The 269-nt window shown below is 59.5% G+C and overlaps 1 protein-coding gene across 1 annotated transcript in view; it reads left to right on the forward strand.

The window, feature by feature from the left end:
* LOC104532663 (extracellular serine/threonine protein kinase FAM20C) overlaps positions 1-269 on the forward strand; it is a 5298-nt gene that overhangs the window by 4534 nt on the left and 495 nt on the right. The window contains exon 8 of the mRNA XM_010177920.2: positions 51-132. Coding sequence (XP_010176222.2) covers positions 51-132 — 82 coding nt within the window. The remainder of the gene's footprint in view (positions 1-50; positions 133-269) is intronic.

Genomic DNA, 269 nt, shown 5'->3' on the forward strand with positions numbered 1-269 from the left:
TCCTGCCTTCCAGCCCACCACCCAATGGCTAATTTTTTGCCCCACCGCAGGCAACATGGACCGGCACCACTACGAGACCTTTGAGAAATTTGGGAACGACACTTTCCTGCTCCACCTGGACAACGGCCGCGGGTAAAGCAGAATGGAGGGGAAACAATCCCATCAGAGGGGTGGGGGGAGACTGCAAGGTCTTGCCAAAACACGCCCCGTGTTGGGTTCTGAGCCGTGGGGTGATGCTGCCCTGACACCCGCCGGTGGGCTTCTTCCCC

Source organism: Antrostomus carolinensis, unplaced genomic scaffold (genome assembly GCF_000700745.2).
Source record: "Antrostomus carolinensis isolate BGI_N321 unplaced genomic scaffold, ASM70074v2 scaffold23981, whole genome shotgun sequence".
Lineage (NCBI taxonomy): Eukaryota > Metazoa > Chordata > Aves > Caprimulgiformes > Caprimulgidae > Antrostomus > Antrostomus carolinensis.